The sequence below is a fragment of the Pseudorasbora parva genome, chromosome 18 (assembly GCF_024679245.1).
Source record: "Pseudorasbora parva isolate DD20220531a chromosome 18, ASM2467924v1, whole genome shotgun sequence".
In the NCBI taxonomy this organism is placed as follows: domain Eukaryota; kingdom Metazoa; phylum Chordata; class Actinopteri; order Cypriniformes; family Gobionidae; genus Pseudorasbora; species Pseudorasbora parva.
The window spans coordinates 24,753,078-24,766,717 of record NC_090189.1 but is presented as its reverse complement, the minus strand read 5'-3'; the positions used below and the strand labels follow the sequence as shown (position 1 = coordinate 24,766,717).

The window sequence follows — 13,640 nt, the reverse complement described above, 5'->3', positions numbered from 1 at the left end:
TGAGTAATTAATGACAGAATTTTCATTTTTGGGTGAACTAATCCTTTAAATTAAGGCTGAACCACTGGAGTCACACATTATTTTAACAACGTCTTTACCTTTCTGGAGCTTGGAAGTGTTTATTAAATTGCTGTCTATGGAGGGGTCAAGAGAGCTCTCGGATTATATCAAAAATATCTTAACTTGCGTTCTGAAGATGAACAGTCTTATGGATTAGGAACGACACGAGGTTGAGTAATAATGACCGAATTTTCATTTTTGGATAAACTAACCCTTTAAAGCTACACTGTGTGATATTTTCCCCCATCTAGCGGTGTAAAGGTATATGACAATCCAGTGAATATTAGTTTCTGTTCCTCTCAATTCTGATTTCGTTTTAACTCCTATGGTGGCCGATTTAGTCCAAGATTAACATGGCAATTCCCCTCTTCACTTTCGACACGGTGCCATCTAATCGAGTTTTTAAAACGCGAAAGGCGAAGCTTGAATTTACGGGGCTGTCCCTCTTTGGCTACTGTACTTTCAAGATGGCGGGGCAACATGGCGGCCAGCATTCGAACCCCTCACCCGTATGTATTTTCAATAGCATATTATAAACTTACGAGAATACTTTATTACTTAAAAAAGAAGTAAATACACATTAATGAGCACATATATATTTTTTTAAAGAACAAAGTGTTTTTAGCTAAGAATAAACTAAAAAGGTTACACAGTGTAGTTTTAAAGACAGCATAAAATCAAAACTTACCCTATTCAGCTTCTTAATATCCCCTAGTGTGGTGCATGATCCATCATGGCATTTTATTTGTAATATTTAATCAGAATGTAATAACATTTACTGCTTTCAATAGTGATGTAATTCAATGTGAATGACTTATAATATTGTCCAAAAATGTCATGTTCTAACCTGCCAACCAAGTTCTGGATATAATCAAGTCACAATACAATAATAAACGCATCACTACATGGAAGTTCAATGCGTTTTGTTTGCCATTCATGTTGTCTTTGAGATACCTTATGGAAAAACCCATTCCCCAAGATAAAATTCTATATAACATGTCAAAGTAACTTGTCACAAGCGGGATCAAACTATAATTCCTGCATGACGAACTAACAACTGTCAACTGCTTATGAACCTGAATATACCGTTTGAACTCAAATGATCCACACTCTTAGCTTTCTGCTGCCCATATACAGTAAATGTGTGAAATTAATGATTGACAGGCAGAAAGCACCTCAAAGTCTTCTCTTTGGCTAAAGTACAAATCTGACTGTGCTATGGATGTTTTTCTGTATTCCATAAAAACTCATTTTAATACAAACAAAGCTTTCTGTTTGTGAATATATTTGAGTCACAATTCATTTATCTGAAGCGTCGTTACTATCTGAGAACATTTGCTTCTTAAGCAGTAACATCTGAGGCGCTTTCAGGCTGCACTTTTGAGAAGTTTAAAGCGATGATATTGTCTAGTCCCATCATGTCACTTCGGTTTATTGTTAGAAACATTACCTTATACTTAGTCACAGCCCTGTGTTTTGTGGGTCATATTCTCTGTGCATCACTCTGTAGTCAGTGAGAAATTGAAGAGAGAAAAAAACAAAAACTTAAGCACACACGGCTCAGTGGGGGCTTCGTTTCTGTCATGTCTTAAAGAGTTCCTCGCTACGTGGAAGGTCTGCTTGTTGTGGAACACGCTCTGGCTGTTTATTCTCCACTGAACCAAGTGGCACCATGATAAGATTCTGCCGCTGTAATTTTGCAAGGTCACATTTTCACGGTGAAGATGTCTGGTTGGTTGATTCAGGCCCAATCGTTTCTTTCCTAACTGATGGTCTGAGCCTTCTTGCTTGATGAAATATCACAAGTCTTCAAATTAATGTTATGCTCTGTTGGTTAAACCCGGGATGGAATATTTCATACTATTTTTAGCAGCTGCGCAGGTTATGTATGCATATCTGAAGGACGAATATTGCTGTACCGGTGCTGTAAAACATGCTTGTCTGAGATGTGTCGGTGGAAACTTGATAGATTTTGTAGACTTGATGAAAATGCCTACATCCAGTGTCATAAACAGTTTGTTAATCCCGTTGAATCGAGTAATGCCTGACCGAAAGCGGCAAGAACTCGTGCGGTTATGTGTAGGTTATATACGCTAAGCTAGTTTGCTATGCTATGCTAGTGGTGTTGTACGGTCCTTGTCGCACCGTTTAAATGTTTGTTGTGATGAGATCCTTTATTTGATCAGTGTTTTGTCAAGTCATATTCATTAATTTTAGTCAATTATACAGTACTAAAAAGCCATTGATTTTAGTTTGCCACAGAAGTAGTTTGATCACAGGAATAAATTTAGTTTTAAAATGTATTTGAATAGAAATACAGCATTTGATGGTATAAATGCAACATTGATGAGCTTCTTTCAAAAAACATCCCACTGTCTACAGGATCTTACAAAGTGAATGCATTTAAATGGTCTTTTAAATTTAAACCTCAAAGAATCCAAGAGCAAAATCGTTTTATTTGGGCCAGCGTCTGCTATGGGATCCCTAAAAACCAAATTGAAACCATTCAAACGAAATATAAGATCATGTGTTTAAAAAAATAGGCATCCTAACAGATAATGAGCTTAAAATGGGTAAACAAATGAACTCTGTTGTCCGGTCAAGCTTCTTTCATCTTTTTCATCAAATTTCAAAAGTTATGCAGATTCTAAACATGCTTTTATATCTTCCCGCTTAGACTACTACAACTCGCTCTACCAGGATATTAATAAGTCGACTCTGGCTCGGCTGCAATTGGTGCAGAATGCTGCTGCTAGACTTTTGACCTAGACATATCACTCCCATTCTTGCCTCATTGGATTGGCTGTAAGATACAGAATCAAGTTCAAAATGCTTGTCTTGGTATTCAAGTCCATCAATGACCTTGCTCCATCTTATCTTGCAGACCTCCTCGTAAGTCATGCCCCCTCTAGATCAGTTAAATCCAGTGAACTTGCACTCCTAGCAGTGCCTGGAACTATATCTAAACACAAGGGATTCGCGGTGGCCAGTCCCAATCTGTGGAATAAGTTGCCACTAGAATGGCGATTTTTAAGTCTAAGCTAAAAACGATAACACTTTACAGTTAAATTAAATCTTATTACAATGCTGATGAATTATTTTTTGTCTACTTTGTAAAGCACTTTGGTAAACTCAAGTTGTAATTATACACACTGTAAAATAAAATAAAATAAAAATAAGTTACCTGGTTGCCTTAACATTTTGAAATTAAAAATATGAGTTAATACAATGAACATTTGAGTCGACAACCTTTATTCAAATATTATTAAAAGTTTTTGTAAGCATATGGGTTATTGTGTGTTATTTGTGATGACGCAGTGAGACATGCCAAATTATGCTATTTTCGTGATTTATTACATTTTTTATGTGGTTCATATACAATAATATTCAGAGTTTCTATTTATTAAACCAATTTTCTTCATTTTATCAACTCAATTTTAAATAAAAAAAAAGGTTTTTTTTTAAAGGCAACCAGGTTACTTCATTGTTTAAGTTCAACCAACAATTTTTTTTTTTTTACAGTGCAAGGCTATATAAATAAAGAAACAGAAACATCAAAAAATCGTATTGACCACAAACTTTTGAAGCATAGTATATGTTGTGTATTTATCTAATCATCATATATTATACGGTGCATGACATGTTTGGCTGATTGAATTAACCGGTTATGAAAGCGATTTTCTGATGTTCATTCATTGTTCATTTATTTTTTGAATTTTTTTTGTCAACAATATGTTTTAACTTAAATAGTTTAATTATCAGTGATGATATTAACTCCGCCAGAGATTTCTGCATTTTTCACTGCGCCCAATCTAGCTGTTTTCACCACGTCTTATGTAAACACTCTGCCTTAAAAAACGTGTCCAATTGAGGTCAGGCTATCCCGAAACTAGGCTAATTATACAGGACTTCCTTTTACATCATGCAGGCAACCCACCAACTATTCGAGTTTGAGAAGCTGTCGAATTGCACAATCCCAGTAGATTAACAGGTGGTGTAGGCTGCACATAAGGCCAGAAAAAAAGAGCAAAAAAAAAAAAAACAGGCTGTCTGTGATAGTGCTGGTTTTTAATGACCTAAAAAAACGAAGATGAGCTATTTTGACAAGCTTCCTCCTCAGTCGCCTATTTTCTTAATGACTGTATTTTGAAACTCTACCTCGTTCATCAAAGCTTTCACATCTAACAGTGGCGTTTGCAAATCAAATCGTTATTTAAAAGTGCGGCTGTGTTTTATTTCAGATTATTCCTGACAGCCCGTTTTCAGCTCGTTTAATTGCGCACTCGCAGTTTAATTTCAGGACGGAAAGCTTTACATGCATAAATGACCTTCACGATTAGCTGATGTGAACGCCGCTGGGGAGATCGCGCTCATTTACATGTGTGACATCACTCACCTCTGCGGTTCACGTCTACGGGATGCATGAATAAGGAAGCATGCGTGCTAATCCGGTGAGATTGTCTCATGTCACTGGCATGTACAATGATTCATGCTTGCAGCTGTCTTGTACTGTTAATTTCTGGTTAGTTTATGCTTCATTTAAGCCAGTGGCTTTAAACCTCTCATTAGCAAAAATCACATCAAGGCTCAAGTCCTGCCTGAACCTTTCTGAGTTGCAAAACAAGCTGAGTGTTTTAATTGCAATGCCGTTTCATTAAGTCTTTGTTTCCACTTGTTCATCGCCAGTTTGGTTGGTTCTTTGAGTCTGTAAAAGCCGGAGAACATAAAGAGGAGTCATTTCTCATACCCTTGGTCCACATCCATCCCAGCTCTAATGACCTTCTCTTGCCTTTTTTCTATCTCCCTTCAAAAAGGCCAAGTGGAGTCAGTGGCCACATTCAAGGGTAATGAGTTCTTCAGCTACGACCTGTCCCAAAAGCCCATCCAGAGCAGCACCGATGAAATCACCCTGTCCTTCCGAACACTGCAGCGGAACGGCCTTCTGCTTCACACTGGCAAATCCGCCGACTACGTCAACCTGTCTCTGAAAAGCGGGGCCGTGTGCCTGGTCATCAACCTGGGCTCCGGCGCCTTCGAGGCTCTGGTGGAGCCGTCTGACGGCAAGTTCAACGACAATGCCTGGCATGCTGTCCGCGTGTCCCGGAACCTGCGTCAGGTAACGTTCACCTCTGCACATCGTGGCTCCACCGGGAGCTTCGTTTGATCTTTTCGATATTTTTGATGACCTTACTTTAGTTAACTTGTCATCGTGTAGATGTACAAATGCAGCATTAAGGGTTTAAAACAGTTGCTAGCGATTTTCACTAGCTATAATAATAAACTGGAGGTCACAGGCAGATCTTTTTTGATGTTCACTAAGAGGGTTGTGATTCTCAGGACAGCCGTTTCAGTGATATCAATTAGATTATTTTTTGTGGTTGTGTGAAAAATCTAAAGTCAATCTAATTTCATTGTTATAAAATGTGTGTTGTGTGAAATAACTTTTGTTCCACATATGATTTTAGCCTCAAATACGGTGATGCCAAGACCACAAGTGTATATTGTTTGTTATAAAAGGCAATTCTGGGTCGTTCCAAACAAAAGTGAGCAACCTTAATCCAAGAAAAGAGTTAGCATTTTTGCACTTTCGGTTTCATAGTCCCAAAATCAGTGTTCTTTTTTAATGTAGTTTTTGTCTTCTATTAAATGCCTTAAAGTCACAATATGTAAGATTATTGGATTCAAATCCAAAAAACACTATAACATTGTTATATTTTTCATAGACAATACTTCAATTTCCCAAATGTTTCCGAGAATGTTTAAATCCAGAAAAGTAATCAATTTTAACCAGGACATAGGCTGTGTCCTTACTTGGATTACACTCGATTTCCAGTTTTGTAGAAACCATAGAAACACCAAAGGTGCTTTTATGTATTTTGCTAGACAAGGGAACAACTGTTTGGAGACATTTATCGAGAGAAAACAAATCATTGTTGTATAGCGCAACACAATCATATTGTTTAAATCTTTTCTTCTACATGCTTAAAGGAACTGTATGTAAGAAATATATTTTAATTAATCATAAAATTGCCTTGATATGTCACTAGACATTAAGAAATCATGTTAATTTCAAATACTTGTATCACTGACAACAGTAGTCCGGACAGGATATTGTCATTTAAAGGTTGTTTTTGCAGCCCTCAACTGATGTTGATGTTGTCATGTTGTGTTTTGGCCTGAAGCTCCACCCTCCACCTATCCACCAATCATGAAGTCAGTAGTGTTTCGGCATCCGGGTTGCCAGCTCTTCTCTAGTTACCACAGCTGCAGCTACACACGTTCCTGCTGGATCGTGCAGCCTATCTGGCAAAGTCAGGGGGGAGGGGAGAGGGAAACACCGCTCTACAGTCATTTGAAAGTGACTGCAGTGCCAGTTTTGGCCACAATCTTACATACACTTCCTTTAAATACTGTATCTAATATTATAAAACAGTGCTGCATTACTCCACATACGTATGACTGGAAGAAGCAGAAGCGTTCGTCTGCGGCATAATAAAAGCTCTGAAAAAAAAGGCATCATCAAGCTACGCCTTTGCTTTGAATAATCGACCTCTAGCAGTAAAAAATTACATATTGTGTCTTAAAATAAGGTTTTCACTTTTTACTCTAACATAAAATAAATCAGTAATAGCCTCTTTATTTTTCTAAAGCTTTTACGAAAGCTAACAAGCGACTAAATGGGGCTTCCTAGGTTTTCAGGGACATTATCATGCCAAACAGGAAAACTCCTTTACTCACTCATTGTGTTTGTCTTTTTTTCTCTACCTCAGTCTAGTACTAGCCCCAGTCAGGACTAGTTCACTTCAAAATGAATATTTCCTGATATTTTACTCATCCCCATCTCTTCCAAGATGCAACCACCATTGTCAAACCAATGCAGTTTCAAAACGCCTCGAAGGGCTTCGCGATCCCAGACGAGGAATAGGGTCTTCTCTAGCGAAACGATTGTTAATAAAAAAATAAAAAAATCCTCATCTTGCGCTGCTCTGTTACGTACCAAGGATTGCGCAATTATGTTAGACATTAGTACTTAGTACTTCTGCCTACTTCGTACTTCCACTTCCATTTCGCAATCACTGGCATGCCGAGCAGCGTAAAGTGAGCAATTTAGGGTAAAGTAGATTCTTAGAAGGTTCTTTTTTTTTTTTTTTTTTTTTTAATAACCAGCGTTTCGCTAGATTAGACACTATTCATGAGCCTCTGAAGCCCTTTTTTAAACTGCATTGATTTGGACCTTATCATGGAAGTCCAAGAAAAATCCTGTAAAGTTTTCCTCAAAAAACGTATTTTCTTTTCGACTGAAAAAAAGAAAGACATGGACATCTTGGATGAGATGGGGGTGAGTAAAATATGAGGAAAGGTTCATTTTGAAGTGAACTAATCCTTTAACAGCTTTAGGTTCTCAAGGAGAATTTTGCCATTTTATCAAGATAACATTCAGATTCAAAATAGAGTCACAGTGACGTATGACTTTGTCTGGGGTGTCCCAAACGGGCACACGTGTGACGGTTATGCCCTACATCCTTCAGAATACTCGCTCCAAGTGCTCTGGAGTGAGAAAGGCGAATTAATGCTCACTTTTGAATGGAATTTACCCCGAGACGAACTGCACAAAGCCCTGATTTAATTGGAATCTGGTGGTCTCACGGGTGTTTCAGTGGACCAGGCAGTTGTTTTGGAGCTTATCCACCTAACATTGATAGCAGTCAGAGATTTAACTAAGGTAAAACTGTAAAATGTGTTTTTTACTCATAAGCAACGAGATGTGTTCATTTCAGTGATTTATTGAGTGCAAAATATTTCTGTTGTCAAACTCTTGGAGGGCTTTCAGGACTCTTCTTCACTGCAGGATTGAAGTACCATTAAGCCACAGGCTCTTCCAGACATAGAAGATGGTGATAATTACCTTATATACTAACCAGTACGGATGTGTGTATGTGCGAGTCCCTGTTGAAGAGGAGTGATTTGATTTGACTCCATTCAAGTCCAGACTGAAGCGCTCTGTTTTGCCTGTGATTAAATCCACAGTGATGAATATGCTCCAATTATGCCAGCAAAAAAAAAAAAAAAAAATTGTTCTACATTCTGCAAGCTTCCCGTCTTGTTGGAAAGTGGGACTGTTTACTTTTAATCATTTAACCTAAGAGGAAAGGTGTCCCTTTACCACAGCCTTAAAGGCAGCGTTCATAGTCAAGGCTGTTTTTTTTCACTGCCATTGTCCTGATTGTTTTCAATCCGTTATTGCTGAAATATGATTATATGATAGGGCACATTGTATAGACGCACACAGTGCCTGCTCGCTTCTGTCGCCGCAGCTGATTATTTCTCCATTTGACTGCCGTAACCTTTAGCTCAAGTGTTGCTTACAGAGCCGAGGGCGCACCTTGCATCTGTTAATGAATGAGATGTATTTTTGTTCTGCCACGACAAATTATTGAAGCACCGAGCAGGCATAACAGGTGTTGACATTTTTTGTTTTTGTCATTCATTTACCTTAAATAACGAGCGAGTCGCTACTGCTGCTGTCATTCTTTACTCTAACGCTGCTGCCTCTGCAAGATCCCTCCTTCAAAACCCTCCCTGAACCATCTTGTTTGACAGATTAGTTGATCTCTCTCTTTTTTTACTAACACTGAAGCCTCTAAGTGGATTTGTCATTGTTTATCTTCTGCCTTTACCCCTTCAAATACTAACATGAAAACCTCCATGGAATGTGAGCCATCTGTTTGCCGTTGTCCAAAGAAATTGAATCTAAAATAACAGATTTTAACAGCTATTTTTTTCCCCCTCATTCTTCCTGGGAAGATATATATTCTAATGGAGGGCGGAGATATTAGTATCATTTTGTGGTATGGTTAAATTTGCTTTAAAATTGCTAGTGAATATTTTTTTTCAATCGTTTTAAAGCTTCTGTGGAGTTTATGGTATGTAATTTTACTCTCCCTCCCTTGTTTTTTTTCTTTTTTTGAAGCGCGCAGGGGTTGGACTCCCTACGGTAAACAAACTGCATTATATGGTAGATATCACATTCTAATTTGTCTAGTTTGGTTTGGCCCTTTCTTTTTTTATCTCTTTTTGCTTTTACTGTGCAGAAACGACTAAAGAAAAGTTTAAAAATGGCATCAGTCCCCAGGTGCCATGCAAAAGTTCATTTTTTTGCCATTTGCAATTTATGTACTTTTTTTTATATATATATATATACCACTCACAATCCTCTTCACCCATATCCTTATTAAAATGCTTTTTGTTGTATGAGTTCTACCATTAATAACGCATCCTATTTGGCTGAGCGTCTCTACGGTGGGTATAAACGAAGCTGTAAGCTGCTGTCGGCGCTAGACTTCAGTCTGAGCCGCACCGGGTTTGTTTTCACAGACAGAATATTTACTGGCAAAAACATATTTTAATGCTAAATGTAAATGCTGAAGTATTGCTCCAAGAACAAATCCTTGGATTTACAATTGGCAAGTCTGATATTTCAGCTAACGAACAGACAAACTTCGTACATCTGCGTAAAATTATATGTCAAAATGAAATAGAATCTGCCCAGTGTCAGTCAATGTAAAAGGGCGGAGGGTGCTCTTTCAAAGCATTTCGTAATTTCTCAGATAAAAGGAACAATTGAAAACAAACATTTGACTGCAGCTCTCGTGCAGCGTTTCTGTCCACCTGCTCCATTTTCCCCTCATTCTCCCTCTTTGATGTTTGCTCTTATTAAATGTTGCAGCATTTCATACAGAGATCTCAGCGCGCTGTATGATGTAGCATTTAATAATTCTGTTTTTTGCTTAGAAACGTCTCTTAAAATGCAATGCTCTCAAACAGTGTATTCACATCTGCCGATTTACTCAGGAGAGAAGGGCAATGAAGGCTTTTATTTGTACCAGAGATGCAACTCTATTTACTCCATTTGCCAATATAATTAGTGCTAGGTGGTATGACATAAAAATGTCTATTCATTGTTTTATACGATTAATAGCACAATACTGTATATCCCCTAAAAACAAAAAGACTAGTCTACTCTTCAAACTTTGCTGCATACAGACAATTTCATTATGAAGCGTTGATTATTATAATGGGAGCGATTTGATTTTAGCTTTGACATGTTATGCAGATGATGTGTAGGTTGCTTATGGTTACCAAGCAACATCCTAACGCCACTTGATATAACGCAATTGATTCAGTTACGTATATCCACTGTTTTCCAGTGGCTTTACACTTGACTAAAACAATCATATGTGTAATGTATTATTTTTTTGAGAATTTTTTTTTTTAACATAATGTAATGTTATCACTTATAAATATGAATGGTGGTGTGAATGATCCGTCTTGATGCAGTAAATAAGTAAATAAATATATTAAGAAAGATATGTTTAAATGTTCCCAATTGTGTAAATACTAGAAAGTAACACGTCAGTGACAGTCCTTGTCTAATTTCCAGTTGCCTCATACTTTAATCTAAAAAGAATGACCTTGAGCAGACAAATGGATGTGTTCTGCTCGAGCACATACACTCACTGTTTATATGAATTGAAAGTGGAAAATGACAGAAGTGGATAAAAATGATTGCGGCTGCCATACAGCTGTTATTAACCCTCTGTCTAGGGAACAGAGAAAAGACTGACCTACCCTTACCCTTCTCTTCCTGTGGCAAAATAGTACATCTTATGTTCCTCATGCACTTTGCTGTTGTGATTTTTGCCATTCATTTCTTTAAGTAGCCGATGACACGCGGCACTTTTCATCCAGCATGTGCGACATGTTTTGCATATCACTGGACTTGTGCTTTGAAAACCGTTTTTTATATAATACGCAGCTTAAATGCCATTATGCACCTGCATAATTTGCTTCCACTGCATGTGTGGGTAACTATTTGTTGTTGTTGTTGTGTGGTGCTGTACATCGATTTTTTTTTTTCCCTCTTTTTCATCTGGCTTTTTTCCCCCCTCTGTGTCTTGCGTTCTCTGCTCTTTTTTCCCCCTCTTAAATCGGTTCAGACAAAATACTGGGTTTCAATTTCAGGACAATACAAACCATCTACAATTTCCATCAAGCAAGCTGCATTCTTTCCAGCATTGTCCACAGTAATAATAATGTTCACTGCATATTTGACGATATTAGAGATGGAATCTGAATCCTCTCTGTCTGTCGGCATGGAAACGCATCAACCCTGAGCATTTATTAAGACTGTAAGAAAACCACCTGTTTTGGATGCCTGCCAATGTTTCCACACTTCAGTATTAACATTTACAATTGTTCTAAATATAATTCTGCTCTTGAGACATCATAAACGACTACTGAGTCTAACCACATTAGGTCCTGAAATTGCAGCCTAAGACGTCTTAACCATCATGCACGGCTTGTGTTTTAACAAACCTGAAGCTATCGCTACCCAAATCCCCTCCAAAGTATTTATTTTCAAGACATCTCTTACAAAATGTGTGCAATTAATCCAGTAGTTGATCAGAACTGACCACCAACATAGATAAATGCAACCTCTGTTATACTAACAACCATTTTTGTGTCTGAATCCCCCCTTTTATACTAATCTTGCACAGTCACCCTTAACATCACTTGCTAACCCACTCAACATATAGTGATTCCTCTTAGTTCCTAAAGCCATACACCTCTCCTTCCTGTCTCTCCTCTCCAACACTGACTAGTGCACAGTCCAGCACACATGACAGCATTCTCTCATTCAGAAAGCAGCAATAGCAGACATAAAAATGGGTTGCCCCCTTTGCAAACGTATGCATACAGGAACCCCCACGTGAAACAGACTTGAGTTATTTTAGTAGAGAAACTTGTTGAGGCCAACAAGGATTGCGGCTGTTGCTTAATCAAAAGATTTCCCACGTTCCCTCTCTCGTTTCTTTCCCCTATCTCTCTCTCTCTCTCTCTCTCTCTCTCTCTCTCTCTCTCTCTCTCTCTCTCTCTCTCTCTCTCTCTCTCTCTCTCTCTCTCTCTTTCTCTCTCTCTCCTCTCTCTCTCTCTCTCTCTCTCTCTCTCTCTCTCTCTCTCTCTCTCTTTCTCTCTCTCTCCTCTCTCTCTCTCTCTCTCTCTCTCTCTCTCTCTCTCTCTCTCTCTCTCTCTCTCTCTCTTCTATCCTTCCCTGGCTTGTATGTAAACAGGTGACGATATCGGTGGACGGGCTGCTAACAACCACTGGCTACACCCAGGAGGACTACACCATGCTGGGGTCAGATGATTTCTTCTACGTGGGTGGCAGTCCAAACACAGCGGATCTTCCCGGCTCCCCCGTGAGCAACAACTTCATGGGCTGCCTTAAAGATGTAAGTACGCTTCTGAAGCGTTTAGTTCTTCCCTTTGAATTTGGGTCAAGATGGTTGAGACGCGGTTCCTTGGGATCTATCGATGTTCTCTTTGTTTGGCGAGTGTTCTGTCCTCTTTTACCTCCTTCCTTATCTGCCCTTTCTCCTTTCTCTTTTGCGTCCACCCGCACCCCTCGGAGCATGTCCCATAATTTATGTCATGTCTATACCGTTGAAGTTCCAGCTTTACTATCCTGACAGCCAAATTAAAAATTGATTTCCTCTATAGATCCCCTTTCGACTGTCCCAGACTCTCCATCTCTGTCTCGTTGACCCCGGACTCTATTAATCACCACTCTCTACCTGCTCAAGCGTACAGTTAGTATCAGTGGCCCTCTTCAGCAGGAACTTTATCGTGCCTCTGATAGAGACACGTACACATCGACAACGTCGTTATGCTTTTGGGAGTCTGTACTTTGTCTTGTTTTTGTCTCAGCTCTTTCGCTTTCATTTGGTCTTTTGTTTTGCAGGTGTGTCATGTTTGTTGTTGGATGTTCCATGTTTTCCCCCATGGTGACTGTGTCCACCTGTGTAGCATTTAATCAGGCTGTCCCCACTTTATATTAGGTGGCCTTAAGCAGGGGTGCACCGATCTGACTTTTTCAGTCCCGATACCGATACCGATGACTGGGCTTTATGTATCTGTCGATACCCGATACCGATCCGATGCTATTGTTAAATTAATTATAAACTGTACACCTTCCTTGAAGAGACTAAAGGCACCAGACTTTACTAAATCAAGATAATAAGACAAAATAAACGGATGTATGCACAGTGTTGAATTCTTATTTATTTAAAAAACAATTGTGCATTCAAATCTAAAATATAATTTAGGGCTCGACATTAAGCATGCTCATGTCTGTCCTTCGGATAAGTAAAATGGTCATTCACTTGTCCGAGTAAAAAATGTGCTTGTCTGGAAAAAAGTTAGGTGTGTGTGTGTGTGTGTGTGTGTGTGTGTGTGTAAATATAACTTATTCTGAAGCAATATTCACTCACAGTTAGTGTTCAATCAGCTTTGACATATTTCAAATCTTCATATTTGTGATATTTTTACCTTTATAAAGGGCATTTTCCCCTAATCTTATGAAATATAAGCTATGCTTCAGGTTTCATATTATATTCTTAAAGGGGGGGTGAAACACTCAGTTTCAGTCAGTGTCATGTCAATCTTGAGTACCTATAGAGTAGCATTGCATCCTGCATATCTCCGAAAAGTCTTTATTTTTTTAATAATTATATATGAAA

General features: G+C 38.5%; 1 protein-coding gene across 11 annotated transcripts in view; it reads left to right on the top strand.

Annotated features, from left to right (window-relative positions):
• The window catches only part of nrxn2a (neurexin 2a), a 449,133-nt gene that overhangs the window by 155,412 nt on the left and 280,081 nt on the right, over positions 1-13,640 (top strand). For 8 of the 11 annotated variants that reach the window (XM_067424404.1, XM_067424403.1, XM_067424396.1 and 5 more), the window contains 3 exons: positions 4,875-5,176; positions 9,032-9,076; positions 12,192-12,353. In XM_067424404.1, the coding sequence (XP_067280505.1) occupies positions 4,875-5,176; positions 9,032-9,076; positions 12,192-12,353 (509 nt within the window). The remainder of the gene's footprint in view (positions 1-4,874; positions 5,177-9,031; positions 9,077-12,191; positions 12,354-13,640) is intronic. The other 3 variants (XM_067424397.1, XM_067424395.1, XM_067424398.1) reach the window with 2 other exon arrangements.